Below are 27,691 nucleotides of genomic sequence, written 5' to 3'. Positions count from 1 at the left end.
TGGATGGTATAGTTGGTAGAATCGTTGTCATCCCCACACCAGGAAAAAGACTTGAATTTGAGCACCGTCAGTGACGTGAGGAATTTTTATGGACCTTTTTCACAAAGTGGCTGAGTTAGTCGGTCTCAGGCGACTCTACCATATTTTTTTCTCCCAGAAACTCGATTTTTCGTCCAGCAAAACACAAAATCGACAACCGAACACATGCAATTTACAGACATATTATATATGGAGCAATATGGCCTCAGTCGCTAATGCTCCTAACACCTTATTACAACAACAACAGCCAAAATAAGCAACATAAGAGTTTTTTAATAAACAACAAATTCTTTGTTCATAGTTGTGCAATTATATTCAGATCCCTATTACTCTTTTAACAGCAATAAATGGATTAATGTACGGAAATCTGGATGGACTCGACATGTGTGTAGGCGAAAGTGTCAGTTGGACTCTGGTAGGAGTAGGAAGATCCATCGATATCCACACTGCCTACTTCCATGGGAACACGTTCACTGTTGAAAGCACCTACAGAGACACCATAACTGTGGTTCCGAGCATTCACTATACCATCAACATGATACCAGAGAACCCAGGTAAGTATCGATTTATTAACTCATAAGAGATTGGTGTGGTAATTACCACTCAATAAACTAATTAAACAGCTAAATTTGAAATTTAAATTTTCTCTAAAATCTTTTATTTCAACTTCATTATCACTCCGTAGCCGAGTGGTCAGGAGCGGGAGTGCAGTAGCACACGCTCTTTGAGTAGACCGGGGTTCAAGCCCCTGACTGCTAAATACGGTCGATCTGCCAACCCGCATTGGACCAGCGTGGAAGATTATGGTCCATTTCCCTCACCATGAATTGTTGAGCCATTATCAACCCACTTCCATCCTGCTGTTGGTTGCTAATGGCTGCAGTTTACTTTTTACTTTATTTTCTTAATTAACTGTTATTTATGATTTCTGTTTAATTATTTGGATAGGTGAATGGATTGTAGAGTGCAGGACCAATTCTCATTTGAAGGGCGGCATGCGTGCCTTTTACCGGGTGACAGACTGTGACAACAGACTGAAGGATAAAAAAACCGTCTACTATAAGTCATCTGGGACAGAGTCAAAGGTTATCCGACAGTATTACATTGCCGCTGTAGAAGAGGAATGGAACTATGCGCCAAAGGATATCTTTATCATTACTGGAGAAAGTCTCTTAGAAAATGAGTAAGTTGTTATGTCTTTTTTCTGTTTATCTGTATCGCATACACTCTCCCTCTCCACCTATAACAAATATGTACACAGGCAAATCATTATATCATTGGTTAGGACTGATTTTCATGACGTAACTTCCTTAGATAAGAATAAAGACCAGGGGTTTCCAAACTGTGCCCTGCGGGATATTTTAAATTTTCGAGGGAAACACAGCGATACTCGACATCTGTCGTACAATCCTCGAACTACTAGCTCGAGGTAGTTGACAGTTCAACATTTACTTAAGTTGTTTGGACCTAACTACTTAAGGCGCATTTAGGGCTAGAGCCTCAAGCTGCGAACAAATTTAGACTATGTATATAAAGTGCTTAGCATCATAATACACAGCCATTTCTGAATAAACAGAAAATTTTTAAGGTGGCATCGTTTTAGGTTATATCTCATATTGTGAATACCTTCACAACGAGTTGCCATGATATTGCACTACTTCGAATAAGTAACGCTTCACCTAAGGAGAAGACTAGTGTTACTTATTCTCAGATAGGTACCACCACCCAGACAGCACTGTTTCAGGGCTATTTGGCCCTTCGTCAGTGAGTGGGTAGGTACCCAAGTGATGCAATGATGGCAAAAACAGTTATGAAGTATAACTCCACAATATGAGAGATGCCTGATGGTGTATGATGTATTTAGACTAAGGCGCATTTAGGGCTAGAGCCCTAAGGCTATGATGGTTATGATGCTATGATAGGGCTATGATGCTAAGCACTTTATATACATAGTCTAAATTTGTTCGCAGCTTGAGGCTCTAGCCCTAAATGCGCCTTAGTCTAAATACATCATACACCATCAGGCATCTCTCATATTGTGGAGTTATACTTCATAACTGTTTTTGCCATCATTGCATCACTTGGGTACCTACCCACTCACTGACGAAGGGCCAAATAGCCCTGAAACAGTGCTGTCTGGGTGGTGGTACCTATCTGAGAATAAGTAACACTAGTCTTCTCCTTAGGTGAAGCGTTACTTATTCGAAGTAGTGCAATATCATGGCAACTCGTTGTGAAGGTATTCACAATATGAGATATAACCTAAAACGATGCCACCTTAAAAATTTTCTGTTTATTCAGAAATGGCTGTGTATTATGATGCTAAGCACTTTATATACATAGCCTAACTACTTAATAAACGGAACTGTTAGGTAATTCTTTTGGCCTAGGGGCGCGGTGAAAAAATTACTGAGACACTAAGGGCGCCGTGAACCGAGAAAGTTTGGAAACCTCTGACTATTTAAATAAACAGTAAAACTATATTTATTTACTTTTTTTGAAACATTACAAACATTAATCTTCAAATATATCTTCGATTTAATGCCCTTTGTTACGCACTTAATTTTAAAATAAATTTTATAATAATAATGCAATATCTTTATATCAATAAAAAGAGAAAATTATAGAACTTATTACGCATATGAACGAGTTTTATGATTTGCTATATAAAATAAGGTTTTAGTCAATAATATATTATATTTTATTACACAGAATTAAAAACTTGATAGTCAAGGATTTCAGTTCTTCAGGTCCTTGAGGTTGTCACAGACATCCTCTCAGATATGCCAGACAAGCTGTACTTGCTACCTGAGAGTCTAAAACGCTGATGGAACTGATATTCGGGTGACACTCAAGTCAAGTAGACCCAATTTCGGCGACGTCCGGACGGTCTGTGACAGCCAAATCCTCTGCTTGCACCTTCACGATGGTGGGATTGTTAGTAATCCTGGGTATAACCTCCATGCACAAGTACATGGTGGGTGACCACCCAGGTGTGAACCAACGTAAGCAGGGGTCGAGCTGTGGCACCCACACCACATGGAGGAATGCCACCCTTCTATGTTACCAGGCAGTACTAGGTGGTAGATGACTCTCATCAACCGGTGCAATACCACCACTTTGCTTATTGGAGGCTTGAAGTGGTGGAACCCATTTTTAGTCTCTAGAGCTAAGTTCCGGTCAACCCTTTCCCATCTCTTCCATCATGCAGTATGATTGATGACTTTTGAGGTTATGATGAACATCGTGGCGAGATCCAATATTCCTTACATTTCGAGGGTACAGCTCTAAAACGGTGTTCGCAGGCCGGCCGCTAGCTAGTACACCGGACCGAACCTATTGGTAACTCTCGAGGAGGCTTCCGGATCAGCTAGTGTATAATCTTGCTACCTCTACTCTGCCAGATAGTGACTGGAGGGAGTCCGAGTAGTGTGTATGCGGGGGGCATTGTCGAGGCCACGTTATGTCAAGGATTTGGGTATATTCATACCATGTGTACGCCATATCCAAAAATTTCATTACTTCATACAGCATGTCCCATCCACATTTTCTTACTATTGAATACACTATGAATTGTCAAACTAATAGAGCAAGCTGATCTGCGAGAAGATCTAAACCTCCCAAGCACTTCCTAATTCATTTCACAAATATACGAGGTCTCAATTCTAATCCCAATGATGTCCATTTCCATTTGTAGTCTGCCAAACCCCATATACTTTTTCTGACAGAATCTCAGTTATCGGTTGATTCAACTACTGCTCATTTCAGATGCCCAAATTATTCGCTGTATGATTCCTTTCGCCTCAAAGGTGGTACTTATGCATATGTCAGTTCTGATATTCCCTGTCAGAGACTTGGCAATTTGCAATCTCCTCTCTTTGATCTTCTCTGGCTTAAAGGCTCTCTCTACCTCATTGTGTCAAATTCATCTGTTGTCTCTACCGTTCTCCCAACTCCACTAATCACTTGGAGCTCTTTGACTTCCTCTCTTTGCAACTGGACTTTCTCCAGTCCAACTTTCCTAACAGTGATTTAATTTTCCTTGGTGATTTTAATGTTCACAACTCCAGCTGGCTTCCGTTTTCTAGTCACACCGACCCAGCTGGTCGAGATGCTGAGGCTTTTGCAATTACTAATGACCTTGCACAGATTGTTCATTTACCTACAAGAATACCGGACAATCCTAATCATACAACCAACACGCTTGATCTTTTTCTCACAAACAACCCTTCTAAGTACACGATGGAAGTGAGAGGTCCTTTAGGCACTTCAGATCACAACTTGGTGATTGTCTCTTCTCTAATGGAGCCTTTATCTCATGGCTATTCCCAACCTCGTGTTGTTTGGCATTAAAAGAATGCAAAATGGGACGAGCTCCGAGATTTATTTTCTTCTTTTCCTTGGTCGGATTACTGTTTCAAAACTTCTGATGTGAACGTTTGCTCAGATCGTGTCAGTGAAATTATTCTTGCACGAATGGAATCCTTTATCCCACACTCCACTTTAAAATCTCGTCCTTTATCTAAACCTTGGTTTTCCAATAAATGTGGTAAGGCTGTTCAAGAGAAGAATGTTGCATATCGTAATTGGCTTGTTTCTAATTCTTCAGTTTCATTTTCTGCCTACACCAAAGCTCGCAACAATTGTAAAGCAGTTATTAATCAGTCCAAACTAGAGTTCGAACAGGCTAAGAATAGAAAACTTGCTTCTTGCCCTAATGGTAGCCGAGCATTCTGGTCTCTTGCCAAAGCTATTGGCCGCAACTTTTCCCATCTCTGCTCCCACCTCTATCCAAACCAGATAGTTCTGTTGTCACTTCAGCCCAAGGATCAAGCTGACCTGCTAGCATCCCATTTTTCTTCCAACTCATGTATTAATGATCTTGGTAAAACACATCCCACCATTCCCAAAACACTCCATTCAATGCCTCCTGTGGTCTTCCGCCCAAAAGATGTAAGAAGGATTTTAACGAATCTTGATGCTAAGAATGTTCCAGGTCCGATGGTATTTCTCCACTTGTTCTCAAAATCTGTGCTCCTGAACTTATTCTTTGCTTACTCCTATTCTTTGCCGCCATTTTTCACTTTCTTATTTCAAAGGTATTTTCCTTCTGCTTGGAAATTTGCTCATATCGAGCCAGTTCCTAAAAAGGGTGACAAATCCCTCCCATCCAATTATCGTCCCATTGCAATTACTTCTACTCTTTCTAAAGTAATGGAGAAATCAATTAACCGCCAACTCTTAAACTACCTAGAAACCTCGCGTCTGATCAACGATCGCCAGTATGGATTCCGTCAGTGTCAATCCACTGGTGATATTCTGGCCTATGTTACCCATTTATGGACTAATTCAATGGAAAGGTTCGGGGAAACACAAGCAGTTGCTCTTGACATCTCAAAGGCTTTCGACCGTGTTTGGCATAAAGATCTTCTAAACAAGCTTCCATCTTATGGTTTGCCAACTGTTTTTAGTAATTGGTTATCCTGTTTTGTTTCTGATGGCTCTCTGTCTTCTAACTTCTCCACTAATGCTGGTGTCCCCCAAGGTTCAGTTCTTTCCCCCCACTCTTTTTCTCTTGTATATTAATGTCCTTCTTCCATTGACTGGAAATCCTATCTATAGTTTTGCCGATGATAGCACATTGCATTCTACTTTCCATTTTGAGAAACCTTGTCCTACTCAATCAGCTTCAACTTCTCGAAGATCTGCTACCAATTCCTTAAATGCCGATCTTCAGGTAAATCTCCAGTGGGGCAAAGACAAATTAGTTTATTTCAACCCTTCTAAAACTCAGTCTTGTCTTATATCTCGCAAAAAGGATTCTTCTGCTCCTATGCTTATCTTTGGTGACAAAGATAAGCACCGATTTCTAGGCAAAATGATATATCTCTTTTGGGGATTACCCTGACTTCTAATCTCTCTCGGCGCAGGCACATTACAAATATTACTTCCTCTGCATCTAAAAAACTTGGTTTTCTCTTTCGCTCTCGGCGTTACTTTTCTTCCAAACAGTTGATCACTCTGTACAAATCGCAAATCCGCCCTGCCATGGAATATTGTTCCCACATCTGGGGTGGTGCCCCCAAAACCTCTCTCAGGCTTCTTGTATCCATTCAGAAGAGGGCAGTTAGGTTAATTAATGATTCATCTCTAATAGAGTCTCTCCACTCGCTTTCTCATAGACGTACTGTTTCTGCTGCATGCCTCTTCTACAGATACTTCCATGGGCACTGTTCTTCTGAATTGGCTTGTATAATTCCCGCTCTTTCTTTCTAAACAGTCCAAACACGTGCCGCCAGCAGCCAACATCCACATCCGGTTTCCAACATATGCTGACGCTTCCTGGCCTTAGTTTCCTTGTTGATTACCTTAAAGAACTCAACTACTCAAAAAAAATAATAAATAAATAAATAAACATAATAATGGGTATAGCTATCTATTGTACTGTCCAACTGTCCAACTTCAAACCCACAGAACCAACTTTTCATCTTCCTTGTTTATTCATTCAACTGCCGTTTTCTGGAACAACCTTCCTTCATACGTATTTCCTGAAAATTACAGTCTACAGAAGTTCAAGTCCAATGTCAACAAATATCTTCTTTCGTCTTCTCAATCTCCAACCGAAGTACGGTACTAAGTACTATAGCTTCTAATACCTCTCGAGTTTGGGGTTTACATAAAAAAAAAGTTTGCTATGTGTATAATTTTAAAATTAAGGTTAGCAAGTATATTGTTTATAATATGAGGTTGTGTTTCTTTCGCCATATTTGTTCAGAAAGTTCAGGTGCTCATGATGAGGAACTTTAGGTATTCGGAGTTTCTCCTCTGTGACTCAATTCTGCTTAATACTGACTACGTTAATTTAATTTTAAATAATAATAATCTTAAATATATTTGCGAAAAATAGCAGAATTAAATAAGTCGTCCCATTCTCTGCTGGAGACCCCATTTAAAAGTATATTGGATACACATATCCTCTTCATGTGAAAGAGGATATTAGGTACAAATTAACTCTCTTGTGCATCTTCACTCCTCAAGTACAGTTCGCAGCGAACAGTTTATTAATGATTACTCAGCACGGATAGGGGAAGGGGTCATGGCAAGTAGTCTGAGAATATCCTTACATCCGGAACTTGAAGCACCTCAGAGACTTCGGGCTATATGGGTTTACAGGCATTGTCATAGCGTTGAAAAATAACATATCAGTCCCTCAAAGAGAGAGGTGGGTGTTAGTATAAAATTTACTGCGTCAATAAATTACCACATAAATAAAAAAAAAGTTAATTATTTTAAGATTAATGAAAAGTAATTTTTGCCACTGAGAGGTTGTTCTCCGAAGCTAAAGAGCAAAGTCTGTTAAAAAATATTATAATTAAATATTTCAATTTAGTTAGCGTTTAATAAATTATTATATGTGGCCAGCATAATTAAACAACCCTATGTCGGTTAAGCTCTGACAATTTATAATTGTTTTATAATAATTTCCTTATATTACGTTTACAAAATATGTGACAACGCAGATGTAATTATCTATAAAGTTTTTCTTTTTTTTATTCACGGATGTAGTTAGCCAATCACAGAAGAAAATTTATCAATTTTTTCCTGAGACTCGTGTCTATCCTTCCACTTATTTGCAAACCGGTTTCCAACATATGCTGACGCTTCCTGGCCTTAGTTTCCTTGTTGATTACCTTAAAGAACTCAACTACTCAAAAAAAATAATAAATAAATAAATAAACATAATAATGGGTATAGCTATCTATTGTACCTATAAAAAGAAATAAAAGATTCAGAATAAGCCAGTGGTTGCTTTTAAAAAAAATGTACTCGGAAAACGCCCTAATTGTGCCCTGGCTCGAATACAACCCTGACAAAACAATACAAGAAATCAAAGCACCTTGATCAGGTTAGGTCAAAAGACGCAAAGAATTCAGGCTCTTAGTGTGGGGGCTCAGCAACATCACAGCATGTAAACCTAGGAGTCTTAAGTCTTACGCTATAAGATCATGCGAAACTTAAGACCTTTAATTCTGAAAAACGCTTGATTTTGGTTCAAATACATTTTACATAAATTGGCACGCATATGCATTCAAGAAAATACATTTGCTAGTGACAGCAGTCCACAGGGATCAAACGTTATTGTCACACATGTGTTTCTTCCATGATGATGGTCAGTAGTGAGGTGATGGGATTATGAATGACGCGCATCCAGCATGAAGGGTAATTGTTCTGTTATTCTGAGTCTTTACTTAACACATGCATATTTATCTACCCACACCTACCCCATTGGCTTTCAACATTACGAGAACTAGGAGGATCTGTGCTAGTGCGAATTAGTCTCAGAGTTTTACTCTATCTGCCTTCGAGAATAGTGGGGGAGGTTGCCCCTAAAGAAAGACGGGAGCCCTAACGTTCAGAGGACATTACACCTGCAATAATTTACTTGCAATCGTGTTCCTCATATCATTAATCGTTGTTGGCAGCCTTGGTGGATTTGTGTGGCCACTTCAGTAGTCCGCGGTCTCTGTCTAGCACTATCCATATGTAAATTAGGTTGTTGAAGCACTATAAAACTCATGCGTGATTGCTCATATCAGTGTTCGTATCCAGCAGAGCATTCCACTATTCAAAATGGCGTATCCATCTTTGTTGAAGGGTTTCCTCAGACGAAGCGAGCATTGCAGAGTTCTTTTATTTTTATATTTACTACTCCATCGTACATCATCAGTCTTTGGGAGGTCTCTCCTCTTTTTTAATAATTCCGCTACATTACATCATCTCCTTGCCGGAAACGTGGGTTACAGATTCCATAAAAAGCAGCCTTCCGTAAAACATAAATAAACCACAATAGGATATTTACGAAACATTACCAAGTCAAGGACCTTTTCAGAGTGACTACGTAATTCAACACAACCCTTCATCCCTACTTCCTCTTGGGGTAAACCACCTCTTCCTCAAATTAGCCTCTTTTCATTATTTTTTAACATTTTTTCGGTTTTGCGTTTTAAATCGCGAAGACAAATTGTTGGTTCTAGGAGAACTTTTAGAGCAAAAGATTGAATGGATTCACTGATTAAAAAATTCTCTACTGCAGCTTGGAGAAGCTGTCTTACTTTTTTTATTCTCCCTTTTCATGTAGTTATATTTTTGTGCGCATGCTTGGTTTACTTAAGAACTATTATTACTTATTTGACCTACAATGTGCCGGTGTGTTGCTTTACTAAACTTCAAAAGAATTAAGTTTTATTTTTCTTCTCCTCCTTTTTATCACTTTCTTTCACTGTGTCCTTGTCGAGTGAGAAAATTCGATCCCTGGGGGATACATTATTTACCATATGTCTGAAAACACTGATGCAGAAAACTCAGTCAAAGAATTCTTAACGAACTTAGCGTGTGTGAGCCCAGCAGAGGGGATTGCTAAGATTGTTTGAAGATCGCCGCCACAGTAAAAAAAACATCACGTGCTTCTTGCATTCCAACAGATTTTTTTTTCCTTCGGTGCTAAATGGGACGAGCCCTAGAGGTTTTCAGCCTTTCCGACGAGATAATAAAAAGGATAGTTGTTTAAGGTTACACTTTAGATACCTGAAGGCAGAGGACGTGCTGTAAAATGATTATAAGAGTCACGAACTTTCAAAGGCTCCAGAATGCAAATCAGAAAGTGTCGTTAGCGGTCCTAGTGCACTGTAGAGTTACTCTACCTATCCGACTAAATCAATCAAATCTCTCTCTCTCACCCCTTTACTGTGACGCGGTAATCACTTCGACTTTATATTGCAATGTCTAGACGCATTCTAAGCTTAATCTCTGCCGTAATCCGCGAGAGCTTTTTGGATTAACTTTGCGAGTCAAGGTACGAAGCAAACTGTAGTTGCTCGACTTTATCTGCTGAGGTGAATTGGACAAAAAAAAAAAGCAGCAACTGAGATGATATCGCGATAACATTAGAATCTATATGTAGCAAAACATTTAAAGTTTCTCAAACATGTGAGCGTTAAGAGCCAAAGCAACCAAGGCTGTGAAGAATCAGTGTATTGCGCTACAATGAATAAAATTAAGAAAAAAGCTAAGACACATCGACCTTAGAAGTGGCTCTTGTTGAAATCTTCCGGAGAAGTGATAAATTACCCTACCAAGCATTGGAGAAACTGCGCTCAATGTACCAGTATAACACGTTTTTAGATATTCCTGTAGTGGATTGGGGCCAGGAAAAATATATTCAGCAGTTGGTTGGTTGTTTTAGGTGCATACCAAACCATATTCAGCGGTATATACTGTGTGTGTGTTCTGTGATCGATTTGTTGTTTACTGGACGAAAAACCGTGGTTTCCAGTTGAAAAAAACCATGCTACTCTCAACTGAGATGGCTAACTCAGCCACGTTGTGAAAAAGACCAATAAAAATTCCTCGCGTCATTGACGGGATTCAAACTCAGATCTTTTCCACCAAGTGTAGGAAAATGGTGATTATACCAACTGTACTAACCACGAGAGCGAGTTGCGAGTTTCGAAGTGTTTTTGGTTTGTGATAGTATTCCTAACAGAGTTTATTTTGATCTTTTTTTCTCGTTGAATTCCTAGAAGTTGACCACTCGTCAAGGAACTCTTATAGGATTTCAATTGCCAGGTAGACTACAATATTTTGCACACAGTGAATTTGGTGTTGTGTGCGCTTTCTCTCCTCCTTGGCATGACTCATTCGGCTGATGGAATAATTCCGGATTACTAATGTAAGCAAGCAGCTCTTGCATAATATTAATCCCCAGCAAGGCTTGCGTACTCAGATAGAAAAGTAAACAGGAAGAATATGGCAAAAAAAATTGGAGACGTCCAATCAATTCTGTCGACTTCAGAACCTTTGATAAACTATCATCGTAGCGTTCACTTTGATTTTTTCCAACGTCCAAATGCTGTCAAGTCATACAACCAAATGAAACTGCTGAAGGCAGAGGTGAACATGTGAACTCTACAATCCCACCGCGAGATCTTCGGACCACCCCTTTGTGCTCTTTAACAACCATATCATAATAACTGTCGGCACTCACCCTTGCCTCTTTCGCGGTGAGCACAGTAATTATGATTACCATCTTCGCACATAATGGCCGAATAGAGGTTCCGTGAAAGGGTTGCATGGTTTTTCATCCAACAAAAAGTCAAAAAAAAAATATATATATATGTAGTGTTTGTATAGCGTATTGGGACCCAAAGCCATTGGGCTTTGGGTCCCAATGAAACTGCCAATCCCAATTTGCTGTAAATACCAATCTAAAGTAAATTTAATAATTTAATTTTCAGTCACATATCTTATCATAATTAGGATACACAAAACTAAAAATGAGTAGCTAATTATGGTAAAACTGTTATTGGGACTACAGAAACGAGAATGCATGAGACATTCATTTAATATGGCTACCTGACAGCTCAAAGGCCCCGATGAAGTAGCGGAGAGATGGCCAAGTGGATGAATGTAATTTTTCCTCTAACCTTTTTATAATCCTTTAACTTTATCTTATTTTAATTTTCAATATAGTTATTTACAAAAAAATAATAATAATAAAATAATAGGCGAACCTGCTGCTTCTAGCACACGAAATTGCTAGGCAGCACCATTAGGCCTTAATGCCTTCCATCCAAAATATAAATTACATAACAAACACAAATCCATAAATAAATAGGACCATGCCGTACTGACCATAAGCCTTAGTTAATTTGGGTTTTAACTCAATGCATCAAAACCCCCTCTGGCGCTTTGGATATCCCCCCGTTCCTTTTGAGGGGGAGAACAGAGCAATGTGGTAGTTTCACCACCGATTGAAGAAACGAGTTTGTCCCAGTTCAGTTTTGTATTGCTACCCTTATTGAACTCCATCGTGACTGCACAACGGAATTTCGTCACTTATGAGTCGTTCAAAGAGGTCTGGGTTCCTAATCCAGTCCAGCACGTGCATCGGAAACGTAATAGCGTTAAGCCAGGTACATGTGTTAAGATGGAAACCTGGAATTTACCGCATCAGCCTTGAGACGCAGGAAAAAGAATACAATATTATTGAGACCTTTTTCGTAGAGTGGGGACGACGGAAAATGAAGACTGCATTGGAGCCTTTTCATGCAGTCAGAGAGCAGCATTTTCTTGTTTATATGGGGGTTCTTAAAAGTCCTGACGGACTTGATTGTCGCTATCAGTTATACCTGCGTAGCCGCCTAACGAATTCTTTTTTGGGAAAAATGAAATGAAATACGCTGTTGTTCTGATCAAAGTTCGAAACTTCAACCTATCAAAATAACAAACTCAGCACGTAATGACTTTTAAGTTACTGATTTCAGTTCACATGACAATATTATCCCCCCACCTTCCTCTCAAAAGTGCAGTATCACCACTTCTTTCTGTTAGTACTCAATGTGAAACTTTATACATGTATAAGCTTATCTCTTTATTATTATTTTCAAGTTATTTTTCCATTAAATATAAAAGATAAACGTGGGTTTTTCAAATGAAATACTCGAACTGATAATTCTTTGGTTCTCTAGGGAAAGCAGGGTTTTTGTAGAGCAGGGGCCAACCAGAATAGGAACCAAGTACAAGAAAGCACTGTTCAGGCAATACACTGATCCGCTGTTCCTGAAACAAAAAGTCCGCGGTGAAGCGGACAAGCACCTTTCTGTCATGGGACCTTTCATCAGAGCAGAAGTCGGTGACGTCATCAGAGTAGTGTTCAAAAACATGGCATCGAGGCCATATTCCCTGCACGCCCACGGAGTGTCACTGAGACCCCCTAGCACAGGGAACGACATAGAGGAGGAAGCTGCAGTAAACCCTGGTAAAGTGACGGTGTATGAGTGGGAGGTCACAGAAAGAGCGGGTCCTGGAAAGTCGAGTTCCAACTGCACGGCATGGGCTTACTATTCCAATGTCGATCCAATAAGAGATACCAATGCAGGCCTCATTGGTCCTCTAATTGTATGCAGGAAAGGAATTTTAACTGAATCTGGTGAGTATCGTTTTATTATTAGGTGTACAATTTAGTGCATTTTTATTAGTATCCAATGATCAAATGAATGAAATACACTAAGTAGCCACTTTATTACGTATACATTTCCTGGTGAAATGAATCGCTCTCTCAATAACAGAACCCCGAAATAAATAAAATAAAATAAAAAAACTACAATAACAGAAACATGTGAATAGATACTGTACGTAGGTATGGATGGTTTACGTGTGCAATTCACAGCGTAAGGATGAACAAGACGAAAAACTTAGCTATGTTGAACGTGGCATGGTAGTCATCGCCAAACGTCCTGGTATGAGTATCTCGGAAACTGCGACATTGCTAGGATTTTCATGTACGATTGTGTCTCGGATGTATCAAGATTAGGTACATAACTAAATAACATCCAGCCGACAGCAATGCTATGATTGAAAACAGCTTGTTGATGCTAGAAGCAAATGGAAGCTGACAAGACTAGCTTGTTGTACCTTGTCACGGATGGGAGTATCAGATCCAACGATCGAACTGGATTGCAGTCCTGTCACCAAAAAACAAGACAGCTCGATTGAAGCGAACTCACGAACACTACTACTGGACAACTGAGAATTGGAAAAACATTTCCTACTCTGACCAACAGGTTCCTGATCTTTCACGCTGATGGGAGGAATATGGGGAAACAGCTTGATTCCATGGTCCCATTCTGTCAGGTATCAACAATGCAGATGGTGGTATGGTGTGGGAAATGCTTTTATGGTATACATTGGTAACCTTGATATCGTAGAACAACATTTGATGCCACATGTTATCTAAAAATTGTTCCAGCCATTCACATCCCTTAATAGCTCTAGCGTATCCATCTGAAAATGGGCTCTTCCAACAGGATAATGCGCTATGTCACAAAACCAAATTGTAGAGAACAAGTTCTAGGACATTTTTTTATTTTTTGTGTGAAGGTAATCCCGAGCCAAAACATGGCAACCCCACCAAATATGTGTATGTGAAGATATTGAACCCAACAAAGCCGATCAGTGAAGTGGTGAACGTTCTTACATAGTGTGAGTTGTGTTGTGTTGTTTGTGTCAAATGATTGGCTTCTTAGCCCAGCATGGAAAAAATATGCACCCCCACTGGCTTTCGTTTTTGCCCCGTGGAGGCTGACCGTCTATTACAATCATTCTAAATGTTTTATTGCTGGTAGAAGAATCCCACCCAGTCTCCTACGGATACAAGAGCAGCAAAAAATAAAATCACTCTCATGTTCATGGTTCCAGGAACATGACAGTAAATTGAGCCTACTGCGGTGGTCTCCTCAGTCACCAGATCTCAATCGAATTGAGCTCTTTGGAACAGAGATCCACAACCATCTAATTTTCAACAGCTACGGGAAGCAGTTGAATCAACATGGACTAGCATTCCTATGCAACCTTTCAACACCCTGTTGCGTCTTTTTCAAGAAGAATCCAGTCTGTTCTGAGAGTTAAATTGGACCTAATTGCTATTAAGCAGATGTAACTAATAAAGTGGAAACTAGTGTATGTATCACACATTGACTTGTTCTTCAGCAAGGATAACTGAATTTTGAGAATGTCTTCTGTTTAGTTTTGATCACTTTACACAAGTTTTCCTTCTGAAGTTTATTTATTTATTTATTTATTATTCAATTTATTCCATATGCTTCACCCCTGAACAGCCTTCAGCTAGGAGGGTGCCTATATACATTTGTACATTTTGACTTAGACAGCAAACATAGAAGTCGTACATAAATTACACATATTATTATTATTTCTATTTTATAGAAACAGTTTCTATATAATATTATGAACATTAGTTTCTTTATCCAACAAACATCTAAAGTGAGCAAATATAGCGGATAAAAATATATACAGTGACACGAGCAAAAGATAGAGACATATAAACACATACGCGTCCTAATGTGTGCACATACAGCCAATACATATACATACAAAACACATAATGATTTAAAACAAATTAATTCTTCAGCAAAGTAGAGTTCATGGGAGATTCCATCCTGAAGGAGATAATCAGGAAACTTCTACAGTTGTATGTGGTGGTACATGTCCTGTATCTTCTCAGATCTGTACGCTTTCTCATCACAGAACTTGTGGGGATCAATCTTCAGGGTGTTGTACGTTTGGAGGATGTTAGATGGAAAACATCTTCTAAGCATAGTTAAATTCTGTAATAAGCTTCTTAGGGGAATCCATGAACTATTGCAAAGGACGCGGGAAAGCCTAGGACCTGCAACAAGATTATGGACATTTGGAGCGTCAAAGCGATCGGTGAGGAGTTGACAGAGATTACGCAGATTTCCTGTAATCAGCAACTGATTCCAAGGGGTGCAACCGAGGTTAGCATACATGATTGATCTCGAGATGGTGAAAGGGAGGCCATTAACACGGTTCAACCACCTTAAAATCCAGTACTCGATACCCATGAATTTTTTGATGTTAGTGAGGGAAGCAGAGGACCAGATCGTCGAGGCATACATGGAAATGGGAACAAGACATGTTTGTATGTAGTGAGTGGCAAGTTTTTGGTTGTTTACTCCAGTAAGTTCCTGTCTTATCGCCCACATTGCTGACAGAGTTTTTGCTTTAGTGTTGGCAAAGTGCTGTTGGAAGGTCAGGCCTTCATCCCAGGTGAGCCCTAGATCAGTGTGATGAGAAACCTTTTGCACTCTAATACCATTTATGTAGATGTTTATGTTCATCTTCTTCTTCAGGTTGGTGAAAGACATTTGTGCTGACTTGGTCGGATTTATGGATAGGCCAATATTCTCAAGATAATGGACAAGTTCTTCTATTAGGGCAGTGGCATGGGCGTTGATTGCTTCAGATTTGTCACCGTGTTTTGACGAGATGAAGAGTTTTATATCATCTGCGTAAGAGCTGCAGTCAGGATGCGTAGATAGGAAGGGGTCCAAAGCGGCAGCAAAAAATAGTGCGGAAAGGACGCCACCTTGGGGGACTCCTCTGTAGACGACGTGGTTCGATTGGAAGGTTCTATGTTCTACTCTCAAATGCCTTTGTTTGAGAATGGAAACGATGACTTTTAATAGGCCTCCCTGTATTCTGAAGTGCCTTTCAAGTATTGTCATCAAGGAATTGATTGAGACATTATCGAAAGCAGCTTTAATGTCTAAAAATACTACATCAATCTGTTCTTTGGCGTTCAGAGTCATTTGGATCCGAAATAGGGTGTCCATTAGATTAGTCACAGTTGATCTCTTTGGAATCACAGTGTGTAAATATGGTGGTCTTTTATGGAAAAAATGCATAACAAGAATTGGCAGCAGAGTCTTCTCGAACAATTTTAGTAAATTGCAGCTTATAGAGATTGGACGAAAATCCTTCTTGTCTTTCGGATGTTTGACTTTAGGCACAGGTTTTACAATATAATGTTTCCATATTTCAGGGATAATTCCAGTGTGTAGGGTTTCTCTAAATATGTGTAGCAAGACCTCGATGATGAATGGACTGCTTACTTTCATGATGAAGAGGGGGAACATATCAGGGCCAGAAGTGGATTTATTTGGGAGACTATTTAATGCCTGAATTACATTTTCTTTGGTTATGGTGATTTCTGTTAGTAGAGGTCTGATATCAAGATTGGATCCGGATGGAGTCATGTTATTCATGTAATTTACCAGCCAACTGGTATTGTCTGGTGCGAGAGAGTTATTCTTTAAATTAGGGTCTGGAGAGATTCCGAAGATACTGTTCGCCCATTCCCTAAATAAAGTTTCATCCATGGTGAAGTTGGTATTCTTGTTGTTATTGATTCTTTTAGACTGTTTAAGCTTTTTAGAAATTGCAAGGTTGTACTCTTGGCGTTTGTGCTTTAAGAAACAGGCTCGTTCTTTTTTGTAAGCGATGTAGTCTTCAGCGGTTCTGGTTTTCTGCCATTTTCTGTAAGCCTTTTGTTTTCTTACAAACACAACCTTCATATTGTTGTTAAACCACCAGTTAGATCGATGTGAGATCCGAATCTCCTTAGACGCACCAACACAAGCTATTTGAAATAATTCTTCAGCCAGGATGGAAGCGGCTTCAGGCCCTGACTTTTCTAACAGACAGTTCCATTTATACGTAGTGAGGCGATGGAGGATTATTTCTTGCTTAATGAACTTGTTTGAAAAGACTCTTCTCGTATGCAGCGGGCCACATCCTTCAACCGAGGCATTAGAGAGGTAGGAATGGGCATAAAATTCACAATCTAACGGTTGATGATCTGATTTGAAGAAGATGGTTGGTTGGATAAGTTCCGCATGAGGTATGTTGTGAAAAATGAGGTCGAGCTGCTGATTTCCGCGAGTTGGGGGAGTTTGAAGAGGATGAAGGTCGAGCATATGTAGCATGTTTTCCAGAGAAGACCGAGCCGTTGAGTACCTTGGCAGGGGCATGTTGAAGTCCCCTACGAGAATAGTAGGGACGTTGGGTTGGAGATTGGTAGTAATCCAGGTCGCTAATTCCGTTCTAACCTCTAGGGTGTGTTCTGGAGGGAGGTAGACAGTGCAAACCTGTATTCTAATTTCATTGAGGTCAAGGATTACAGAGATGGCTTCAAAGTTTTCGGAACTACTTGAGTTGGTCCTATGTCGAGAAAAGGAATTTTTATAGATAATTGCAACTCCACCACCGCGGCGAATGGCGCGTCCATTAACTTGAGAAGCATAGTTCAAAGGGAGGCAAAGAGTGTCAATACATCTATTGTGGTTCATCCAGGTCTCCATTAAACAAATAATATCGTACTCTGCAGTAAGGAGAATAGATTGAAGTGTATGGAGTTTGCAACTTATGCCTCTTATGTTATGAATGTAGCATCTGATAGTTACAGATGCCAGTGTGGATGGGACACTCTGTAATTGCTATACCTGAGTATTATTATGCCCCCTCTGGAGCACGCTAGCTTTTCTGTTTTCATAAGGTTTAATTAGAGTATTTTGTGGCCATGGGTCCAAGCTTATTAGGGGTTGGCAGGGGTCAGCTGGCTTTGAGACAATGAAAGAGGCATAAGATGCGTGCCGCGTACGTAGTTGTCTAACATCTACTCTGATGGAGTATTCCTTCCAATACATTTCTATGATTGCCTGAGTAGTGGTTTTTGGATTTAATCTTGATACAAAGATTTGGTCCCGAGTCAGTACAGCCGTTATGTTATAGTTATGTGCTGGGCAAGTCTTTCGTTGATTGGGTTTCTGATTATGTCTTATGATACCCTTTTCATTGATGTTTGTTAGAGATGGAGGGATATACGACACAGCGCTGGGATTAAGAGGTTGGTTCTCTTCGTGGGTGCTGTTTTGATTGTCTCTACCTTTGGGTCGGATGCCAGTTGGGCTGATAGCGGTAACGTCGGCATAAGACCGCCAAAACGATTGTTTTTGCTGTGGCGGGTTTGGGCAGCAGCCGACTACCTCATTGACTGTATCTACTGAATTAGTGCCAGCAAGTGTTACACCCCTTATCTTCTGAGTATCCTTTTTCAACGTATGCTCTGTTGTCTTTTTTTTCACTGTATGAATTTCAGATGAGGAGTTTTTATGCATTGAGATGCAGCTCTGAGAGGAAACGGTTGCACTGTTATGCGGATGATTATCGATTTTTTCCTGTTCGAAGGTGACAAAACATTCTTCAGCTTGCGGTATGTGTCCATTTGTTGCTGAGATCATCACTGGGAACTGTTTGCTACACGTGGATACTGGTACTCTCTCTGGCTCTAGTGTGATACTGCTATCAGTGACCCGTTGTCGAGTTTCTGTTGAGATCGCGTCTGAATCATGATATTCATTATCCTGTTGTTTGTACTTGCCATATGCTGTACTTTCAGGTCTCCTTGTATGTTCTGATAAATTCATTATGACTTGCTTGAGGGTGAATAGCTCTTGAGAGATTTCTATATTTTGCCCTCGAAGTATTTGGTTTTCGTCAATCAAAACCGCTAGATTTTCTTGAACGTTCTTCAGATTCAGAGCTATACTTTCTATTGCTGCTGAGAGTTGTTCAGGGGCTTTTCTTGTGTTCTGAAAATCCGTATTGGGTCTGTGGTTAATCCACAGTTTATTACTCTTCACTTAACAATCAATAAATTGTATTTATTAAATACGCCTCCTATCTGATATTGTCCTTCACTTCTGCAGTCCATTTCTAGATTACACTATAGTTAATCGATTATGCTTAAAATATGAGTTTCGAGGAAGAACTGACCGTGACCTGAGATTGATCCTGATCCCAACCATAGATGAGTGCTAACGAATCCAGTTGACCTTTTTGTATGTTCTGAACGTATAAGGGGTGTTCAAATGCAAAATGAGCAACCTCGATATCTGCAGTGCGAACTCAGTGATTACTCCATCTACAGTAAAGGGGCCGCTAAATGGCAGTTTCAGTTAATAACAGTTTTGTATCAAATTAGGTCTTAAGATGAGGATCAGCGTAACCTCGAAATCACTAAATTATTTTAAGTGCCTATTTACGTAGAAATACTTCAATAAGTATCTTAAATCACTTCCACGAGATATAACAGTGTGTTTATTTATTTAATTTGTGATCCATTAAGATGACACACCAGGTGTCGTTTCCCTTTCGGACATTAAAAATACTGTGTTAAGAAACCACACATTTATAGAAGACTTACACAGATTAATAACAAACTGAAATAAGTTACACATAACTGTTATGCAGAAATAATGAAGAACAAAATTATCTTCAATTACTGGGTGATGGAATTTTCTTTGGCAGCTTAGATTTCCTTAAATTTCTATGGTTCTGCAACTACCAATTTCCCAGAATCCTTTCCATATTGATAATATTATGGTCAAATACGTCTACGTACTATTATCAGGCCCTCGGGAATACATTAAATTAATTTTAGGTAAAATACTAGACGCATTAAATGCATATTTGTCATTTAAAACGGTTGGATGATTTAATTCCAGCAATACCTTCTCCCATTTCCACAATCCATACTGCACCTTTCGGCGAGGAAAGCCAGAGGAACTGCCACACTTAAAGAATCCATTAAAGGAAATAAATTTTAAAAGAATTATAGTTAAGAACATGATATCTATACAGCCCAGCTTTCCAAAGCTGAACTTATTAATAAGAATTAAATGCAAGGTGATGTCGGATATCAAGTTTCAAATGCTGGAGAAATTGTCTCTGCAATGCAAGTGACACAGGGGCTAAAAAAGGAAAATTATAAAACGATTGAAAATGAATTATTACTAAATTTTCAGTAATTATGTAAAACAATAGAAAGATACGGCATCACGCACATAAGTACATTACCATAACTCTCTAGAGGTTGTCTACTAAAAAAAATGCATTTCTGCTTTTAAGCGAAAAGCCTACTCAAACTCTTTACAATTTGTAATAGAAGTTCACAGATAGAACCTCACTGATGTCAACGAGATAAAAAAAAAAAATGTAAGAAAGTATTGTGATTTGGTTGTGTTTTCATTCCGTGCCATGGGCACACTGAGTCATTTCTTATTTAGATGGTAATCTCAGTTTTGTGATAGGAAGGGGATTCAGACATGGGCTCAAAAAAAATGGTGATGACAAGCACGCAGAACTGGCGTGCCGCTGACCGAGTTACAAAGGAAGAGAAAAAACAGATTGAGAGTGAGAAAAGCCGTTGTGATGCTTCCGTAAAACAAAATAATCTATAGGGAGAAAGGCGAAGATGGTATAGATGCTGAGAAATTCCAAAGCGAATACGATTTGTGGGAGGAGATTCAGAAGGCTGCAGATTGAAGGGATGGAATAAGATAAGATTAGGGTTGTACCATCTACATCGTAAAATTTTGGGAAGTTTCTGCACTAAACACACGGGATGAGTTGGGAGGAGAGAATATTAGAGGAACAGTAACCGATGACCGAGAAAAGTAATGCTTTATTAAGGTAATCTTTTGAAAATTACTGTTCTTATATGATACATTGAGATCTGTGTTTTACAACTGACATTCATCCATTTGTGGGATGGTACCAGATTCGCACAGGACTGGGTATCGACGCTGTGGTGCACAGACAGGGGAAACCTTGAAGGTACCTCATGAATGTCCGTTAACCTGATGCGAATAACCATTTATCGTTGCTCACTCTGAGACGGTGGCAAAAGTGTGTAAAGTTCAAGGGAGAGTATTTCAAGAAAGAGAAATCCAAGAAGATTCAGATGATAACAATTAAGATCTTGCAACCAGTCCGCGAATTAAATGATCATCCCTCGTATTTAGTGTTGTGTTCACCTCTTTTGGAATAATCTTGTATAATGAGAAGAAGCTTTCAAAATTTGACCTTTTTTGTTAGTTTTTTGGCTGTTGGCTCAAGAAGAAAAAAAAAAAGCTCCAGACCTCTGATTTATACAGAATTATCCTCTTGGACTTTATATTGTGCGAAATTATCACAATTGGATTGACAACTCTTACGCCGGGGTGCCTAGTTGTCTATTAATGAAGGATCAATAATTCCTGAAAAAGTCCATTTGGGCAGCAGTACTCACTGTAAATAAATAATAGTATATACTATTATGGTTCATTGCGATTCGCTTTGTAATGTCAACTGTAGGATGCTTTTTAATGTAATTAAAAATTTTGCATTATTTCAACAAAACTATTTTACAACCATATTTATTTTCGAGGTTTTTCAAACCGATGAATCTGTTGGTTTCATGACAGATATTTTCAAATCGAGGAGAACTTGGTTCCGGAAAAAGGAAGAAACTGTGCAGTGTATGTAGTGGCTTCAAAACCACATTTCTAAAACTATGCGATCAGTCATTACAGTTGCCTGCTCGTGCGTGACATTTGTCTCTTCCAAGTTTTCCTTTCAGGGTCAGCATTAACGCAACTGTTTTCAAAAATAGATCGTGAACAGTTCCACAGTTAAAATGAAGTTCAGACTGTCAGCGAACATACTTTGTGCCAAAGTACAGCTAATTCGACTACACACACACACTTCCTATGTGTTCTGCCAAAAAATGCAGACATTTCGAACACGTATTTTGGAGTAACACCAGATGCCGTCTGTTAATATTTCCTGCAATAAAATTATCGTTAAGTTCTGTAATAATTATTCTGTACTGTCTTTAAAACATTCTTCCTTTCACTGGCTGCCTTGTACACTAGAGACCAATAAAAAAAATTGTATTAAATAAATTACCTATTTCAAAAAGGGAATAATTAATCAGAAAAATTGTTGCTAAACGTTCTCATTCTTCGAATATTTGTTGGAACTGAAATTGTCTACTCTGCTCAGTTGAAACAGATTCAATTTAAATAATGATCTTCCAAATAATAGAAATTCTTTAAAAGCTTCGTAATTTTAATAATTAATAAGTTATGACTTTTGTATCAGGTTCAAGGGGCGATGTTCAACACGAGTTTGCAGTTCTGTACACAATATTCGATGAGAACTTGAGCTGGTATCTGCAAGATAACATCCGAACCTATTGCTCCCGACCTGACTTGGTAAATACAGAAGACAGGAAGTTCAAAACCAGTAACAGGATGCACGGTAAGTGTTGTTATACAAGTTCAAGTTTAATAGTTTTTGAAAACATTGGAAAGAGCATGCGCGTTATATCTTTGTTCCTCGTCCTCTGTGGCAACTTATCTGCCACTCGTTAGGAGAAATCTGGGTTCGATTCCCTCTAACTACAGCCTGTAGTTAGTTGATGTCAAGTGGAGGGAGTAGAAATCCCTCCTCATGGGTTATTCATAGTTTTTAGCAGCACAATACAAATCGACCTGTTATACACACATTTACAGACAAATACACGATGCGGATATGAGCGAAAAGTTCGGATGCCATTAAAATAATATTTCGAATTTTGTTCTTACTGCTGTGCACATACCTTCTGCAGCATTAAGGTGAAGCAGTCATTTTGTAATAGAATAAAAGACAACCATAAACGTCAATAAACCCCAGAGCCCCCTTGCAGCGACTCCACTATGACCTACTCGACTCTCCTACGTATAGCTGTATTTATCGCCTCACAACTTCCACGTTTTTTTGCAATCTGGCTATAAGTCGATACTCCACGGAAGATTACGTGAAGGAAGATGTCCTACAGTGGTGCCATCAAAAACTAAAACACTTTATTGACCAGAGTATTAAATGTATGGTGCACGTGTGGAATGGATCTCACGTTATGGAGATTAATTTAGGAAACTATGTATCGCTGGCTGGCCCGAAAGCAAAATAAATCTTGTTTTCAATTAACTCATCCATCCCTTTTCTTAAAGATAATTGTAATGAAAGCTTTAAACAAATTTGTTTAATATAACGCTCTTGATTATCAGTGATGATTACTTCGCCTTAAAATAATGACGATCACGTGTCCAGTTAGATACGGAATTAAACTCAGGTCGAATAAAAATCTAATATTAATATTAACATTTTCTTATTCTGATAGAACGATGTGCGTTTCAGATAAGTTGTCTGAAATTAACTGAGCTTTCAGCTATTAAAAAATATGTTCGGAAATTTTTTTTTCGCAGGATAATATTCATTTAGGTTATGTAATACATCTTTGTTAGTTTAAACTAAATCTTCTTTGCCGTGGGTCCTGCTTCTTCTTATAAATGTCCGTGACCTCCGTTTATTACTTAAAAGAACGAGTCTCGTAATTTTAATAGATTTTCATGGTTCTGGCGAAGGATACAAATATTTTATCTTGCAAATAGCCACATCATAAAGTCTGCAGCAGAGGACGGGCTAATTTTGAACAGCTACCGAACTTTCTCGTTAAAATGTCATGGCCCTATCCACAATACCCAAGGGTTTTGTCTTTTTTTTTTTTTTTTCATGAAGTTTTGGCATGTCTCCTCGAAATTTATGAATTTAGTTTTCTAAATGACACCGAGGCTTTGCACGCTGCTGAGCCTTCGAAAATCCCTTAAGGATATTTCTCTTGGTCTTTACAACCTCCATTTATCATTTTCCATGACCTTTCTTATTGGTTTTTCCCCAATCCCACCCATGAAGTTCTTGCCCCAATCTAACAGACTTCATCCGTTCCCTTTTTCATTCATCGAAAATGAAGTAGAAGAATGATGTGATAATAGCACGAAAGAAGAGAACCAACCATATAAGATCGCTACAAAGAATGTTAAACAAGCCCGCTTTCATACGAACATTTAATTAGTTTATTTTCTAGAAACCAACTTTGTAATTTTACCAATTCAGGAAACATCAATAAAAAACGACTTTTCTGATTAAAACTAACCCCCAGTGCTCTCATTTCAGCTGTCAACGGCAGAATCTATGGAACTCTGGAGGGGCTCGTGAGCCGTAACGCCACCACGTCTGTGTGGTACGTCATAGGCATGGGATCAGAAGACGACCTGCACACAGCACATTTCCACGGCCAGACTTTCATTCAAAGAGGAGACACAGCCAGGAGAGGTGACGTCATCGATCTATTTCCTGGAGTGTTCCAAACGGTGGAGATGGTGAACGACAACCCCGGCACGTGGTTCCTCCACTGTCACGTTGATGATCACATGAGATACGGTATGTCTGCAGTGTTCACCGTTAGAGCGTGATGGATTAAAACACATTTAGTGGTTCATTGTAGGACCTAAGAGAACGAGTAAATTATCTTGGAATGCCCAGCCATGGCAACTATCACACAAAAAATTTCTCTCTCTCTCTCTCTCCAAACATTTTTGTACAATACAAAAATAAACTCTCCCTTGTGCGCATGCTCATATGCAATTTCCTCTTCCTGTGTATCAGCATTTAATACGAGTATGACTTTGTTAGTTGCCATCAACAGAATGAAAGTGTATGGAACAATCTGAAATATTATTGATGACATCTGTCGATGTATCCCATACATCTCTCAAGCTGTAAAGAAATAAAGTGGTTATATTTACATCTCTTTTATAGAGTTTTCCATAATGACTTCGACACGCAAAGCTTTAACTAGTGGTTGATGATTGGAAGAGTTGATTCCGTAGAATGATACTTATCATTTGATGTGTGGCGACTTGTTTAATATATACGAGACTTTTAATTAATTTTATTTTACTGAATGCGTGCCCGATGAAATTAAAGCTATTTTTTTAAATCTTATCTTTGTTTAGATAGATATTAAAAATATTCCCAAAAAGGAAACTGAAAATCGGAATTTAAATGGATATAGAGAAATTATTAGATATTTCGAATTGCCATAAGTCATTCATTATTAATTAAATTTCACTGATAGAAGGCCAGATAAGAGACGGGCTGTTGGTAATATCAGATTAGGATAGTACTTTTGAAAATGTTGGTCAGTGTACCCAAAAAATAAATTGAACTATTATGGAAAATTATGCATTACTTTCCACAGTGGAAACTGGCCTCGAACTGTGTTGTTAAAAGCCATATCGTAACGCTGAGGGCATGGCGACCAGGGAGTTTTTTAGAACGCAGGCGGCGTTCAAAATAATTTGGGGTTAAGGAGGGGCATATTCCCCTTCTGCCCACCCCTGAATACGCCCCTGTACTAGCTCAGACTCTACCTTAAAAGCATTAAGAATGGACAACTTTAACCTCTGTAGAATTAGCGTGTTTAATGGCTATTAATTTGCTTTCTTAAATGTTAAATTCACAGTAAGAATATCACCACATACTTTAAAATAGAAGGCTTATTTGGTATGTTTCTGCTTATTTAAACTCTAAAAGGTTATAATAGATTGTTATTATGTGGGCAGGAATTTTTATCGGCTATTTTGGTCGAATTTGTCAGTCTCAGGCGACAGTTACCTGGTTTTATCTAGCGGAAATTTGGCACTTTTATCCATTAAACAGGCAAACCGACCGAAGAATACACAATATACGCAAACCTCACCTTAGTTTCTTTGGCACAACACACAGATTTTTCTATATAATTTTATCTTTGTGACCCTGTTCATTTTTGTTGCTTCTCTGTAGTACATTAGTACTGCAGAAGTAATGAGTATTATTTCCGAAATGCTTGCGTTATTTGTAGTACTCTACATTATTCAAGCAAAATATTAGATTATGACTGAGTACCCTTTGCCGCGGTGCAGAAACTAATGCTTTATAACGGAGAATACTGCCACGCTACACTGCACCTCCTTCGTCTATCAATACCTAGAGAGCGAGAATATATCACGTGTGAATTCGCCTGTATGCTATCCCCACAGATCTTAATCCCATAAAGCATGGCTTGAATGCTTTGAGAAGACACGCATTGTAACCCTGCCTCCTTCTTTCTCCCAGACATCTAACTGAACATGGGAACACTCTCATCCGGGAGTGAGGATTACTGCTCTCTCAACATTAATTGATACCCTCTTTCTCAAGGCGGGGAATCAACGAGCAGCGCCTCCCTGAAAGGAAAGCATACCTCGTATTAGCGTCCTCCGCCATTTAACTTTTTTTTTGTTGTTGTATATTTTGCTTTTAGCGCCCACATGTTTATTGTTCAATGTTAAATTATTGACGGAGTTTTAAAAAAATTTGTATACCCACATTTCGATTAAAATTATATCAATTCCAAAATACTGATTAAAATTAAAGAATTTTGTTTTAGGTTATTCTGTTTTTGTGTTTATTGAGAAACATTTGGACATCACTGTAATATTTTGTGAAAAAGCCACGCAAACATTTGAAAACAAAGCTGAGTTAAGGTTTAATGGTGCCCTAGGTGCACTGATATTTAAGTACTCGTCACACACTTACTGCGGTGGGCAAGGTCAGAATTCTGATATAGCGATCAGCACCGCAGATAACTGAATGGCAGAGCTAACTGCCTTAGTGCATATACAAATTGAGAGCTGGATGAATATACTTTCTTCTTTCACTAGTCCAGAACACAAGTGCATTCATGAATCTCGGAAGAACCTTGTTTCAGTAAAATAACGATAGGGAAAGATTGATCTTAAGAATGAACTTGGCTGATGATTGTAATGTGGAATCAGCGTGGACGAAATAATTTTACCTTTCAAGACTGCACTCAAAAGAGAGAGTTATGGTTATTTCTTTTTATTAAATTAATCATTAAGTTTTATACTTTACATTTCACCTTTCCGGTGGAACCTCTAGTGAAAAACTTAATGATGCCACCTCTTTAGCAATTCCTCTGCCTTACACCTTAAGATGAATGAATGAAAAGTGGTGGAGAGGCGATAATAAACTTTCTTAAACGGTTATGTTCATTAACTTGCTGCTCTTTATTTAATGTTGCTTGGGCACTGAATTATAACAATAAATTTTCAATTACTAAACCAAGGCTAAGTACAGATTCAGAATTGGATCGGTTAAAATACAGTCCTTAACTTCGACTTGGATATTTTCCAAGGGCGCCCTTAGAAGGTCAAATAAGTGTACTCGACACCGCCTATTCAAAGACTGGAGCAAACAGTTAAAACACGTTTTCCATAGGCACAAAAATGAGATTGATTGATCACCTAATTTTCATCTTAGTAGGAAGCTCTTCAACAACTGAGAGTTGATTGGGATGTTATAAGTTTGGTTCGTGTCTGCATGTGTTTTGCTTTTTTTTTTTTTTTTAACCTTCTTCTTCTTATAGATACAAAGTTACTTTACTCCAGCATCTCTCAGGCTACATTTTTTTCGTTATTTGTTATTTGGAGTTTTTGTTATTTGGATCATCACGAAAGTAACTTTTTCA

At 38.7% G+C, this 27,691-nt stretch overlaps 1 protein-coding gene across 1 annotated transcript; it reads left to right on the top strand.

Moving 5' to 3' along the window:
• Nucleotides 1–394: 394 nt before the first annotated feature.
• Nucleotides 395–26,793, top strand: LOC150089596 (hephaestin-like protein). The gene is made up of 6 exons (XM_090390042.1): nucleotides 395–593; nucleotides 988–1,222; nucleotides 12,567–13,027; nucleotides 22,402–22,560; nucleotides 24,295–24,561; nucleotides 26,591–26,793. The coding sequence occupies exons 1-6, from the start codon at nucleotides 395–397 to the stop codon at nucleotides 26,791–26,793; spliced, it is 1,524 nt and encodes a 507-aa protein (XP_090246168.1).
• Nucleotides 26,794–27,691: the final 898 nt, after the last annotated feature.

Source organism: Mastigoproctus giganteus, chromosome 2 (genome assembly GCF_048544385.1).
Source record: "Mastigoproctus giganteus isolate SK-2022 chromosome 2, ASM4854438v1, whole genome shotgun sequence".
Lineage (NCBI taxonomy): Eukaryota > Metazoa > Arthropoda > Arachnida > Uropygi > Thelyphonidae > Mastigoproctus > Mastigoproctus giganteus.
Note: the sequence above shows the minus strand (reverse complement) of the source record. Positions and strands in the feature narration are given on the sequence as shown.